Source organism: Plasmopara halstedii (assembly GCF_900000015.1).
Source record: "Plasmopara halstedii genome assembly, contig: Scaffold_323, whole genome shotgun sequence".
In the NCBI taxonomy this organism is placed as follows: domain Eukaryota; phylum Oomycota; class Peronosporomycetes; order Peronosporales; family Peronosporaceae; genus Plasmopara; species Plasmopara halstedii.
Window position 1 is genome coordinate 414580 of NW_020187244.1, and position 872 is coordinate 415451.

General features: G+C 41.4%; 1 protein-coding gene across 1 annotated transcript; it reads right to left on the minus strand.

Annotated features, from left to right (window-relative positions):
• Nucleotides 1-586: 586 nt before the first annotated feature.
• Nucleotides 587-807, minus strand: PHALS_08582 (uncharacterized protein; the record flags this gene model as incomplete). Its single annotated transcript, XM_024723957.1, has 2 exons — nucleotides 587-727; nucleotides 799-807. The coding sequence occupies 2 exons, from the start codon at nucleotides 805-807 to the stop codon at nucleotides 587-589; spliced, it is 150 nt and encodes a 49-aa protein (XP_024574882.1).
• Between the last annotated feature and the right edge of the window lie 65 nt (nucleotides 808-872).

Here is an 872-nt window from a genome sequence, read left to right on the forward strand (position 1 = left end):
ACTGTATGTGGCTGGGTAGCCAGGAGTTATGCATGTTTTTAGATTTTACTAGATATATTTAGGAAAATCTATTCATTCAAAATTAGGCGGCTTTGCCGTAGATCAAAAGTAAAAAAAGTCAGTTTTGTGTTTAAACGAAAGAGTTAATTAGCCTTGGATTGAGGCGATAATTACTCTTGCAGTAAGCGGATTGCGATCCGCTAAACTCGTGCTTATTCTAGGTATAGAACGAAAGGTCGGTGACCCAAATTACGCTACCTCAAAGCGCAAAGCTACGGCAGTCCCGCTGCAGCTTTGATCAAGGGCAAAAGAGCAACGAAGGACTTTGGTCAAGGGCAAGTGTTTTAAGTGTGGTAAAGCCGTACATATGAAACGAATTGTCAAGAAAGTAGCTAAGAATAGGATGAAGATGCGGTTTTTGCTGTTGGGGAGAAGCAGCAAGAAGAATGGCTGATTGACAGCGAAGCGACCTCACACATGACCCCCTTTCGTGAAGATCTAAGCAAAACGCGGTCGTTAGTGCATTTATTGAAGTAAGGATCGCGTATGGAAAGAAACTATCATAATCGGCATGGGAACAGTTTACTTATATAGAAGCGGTTGCAAGCGATTTCGAATGACTAGTACCAGGGCTAAATCGGCGACTTTTGTCGATTAAAATATTTTGCGGCACGGAATCTAAGCTTTCAATTTTAATGATCATCATGCAAAATTCTAACGAATTTAGCTGCGATAGCAACGGGAAAAGCTATACAGGAGATTGTACATTTAAAATATTTAGGAAGTGTAGCGCGCTACGATGGGCATGTCAGTGACGAAGTAGCAAACGAAGACATTATGTGTTGGATGCATGAAGGTGAAGCAAACGATCG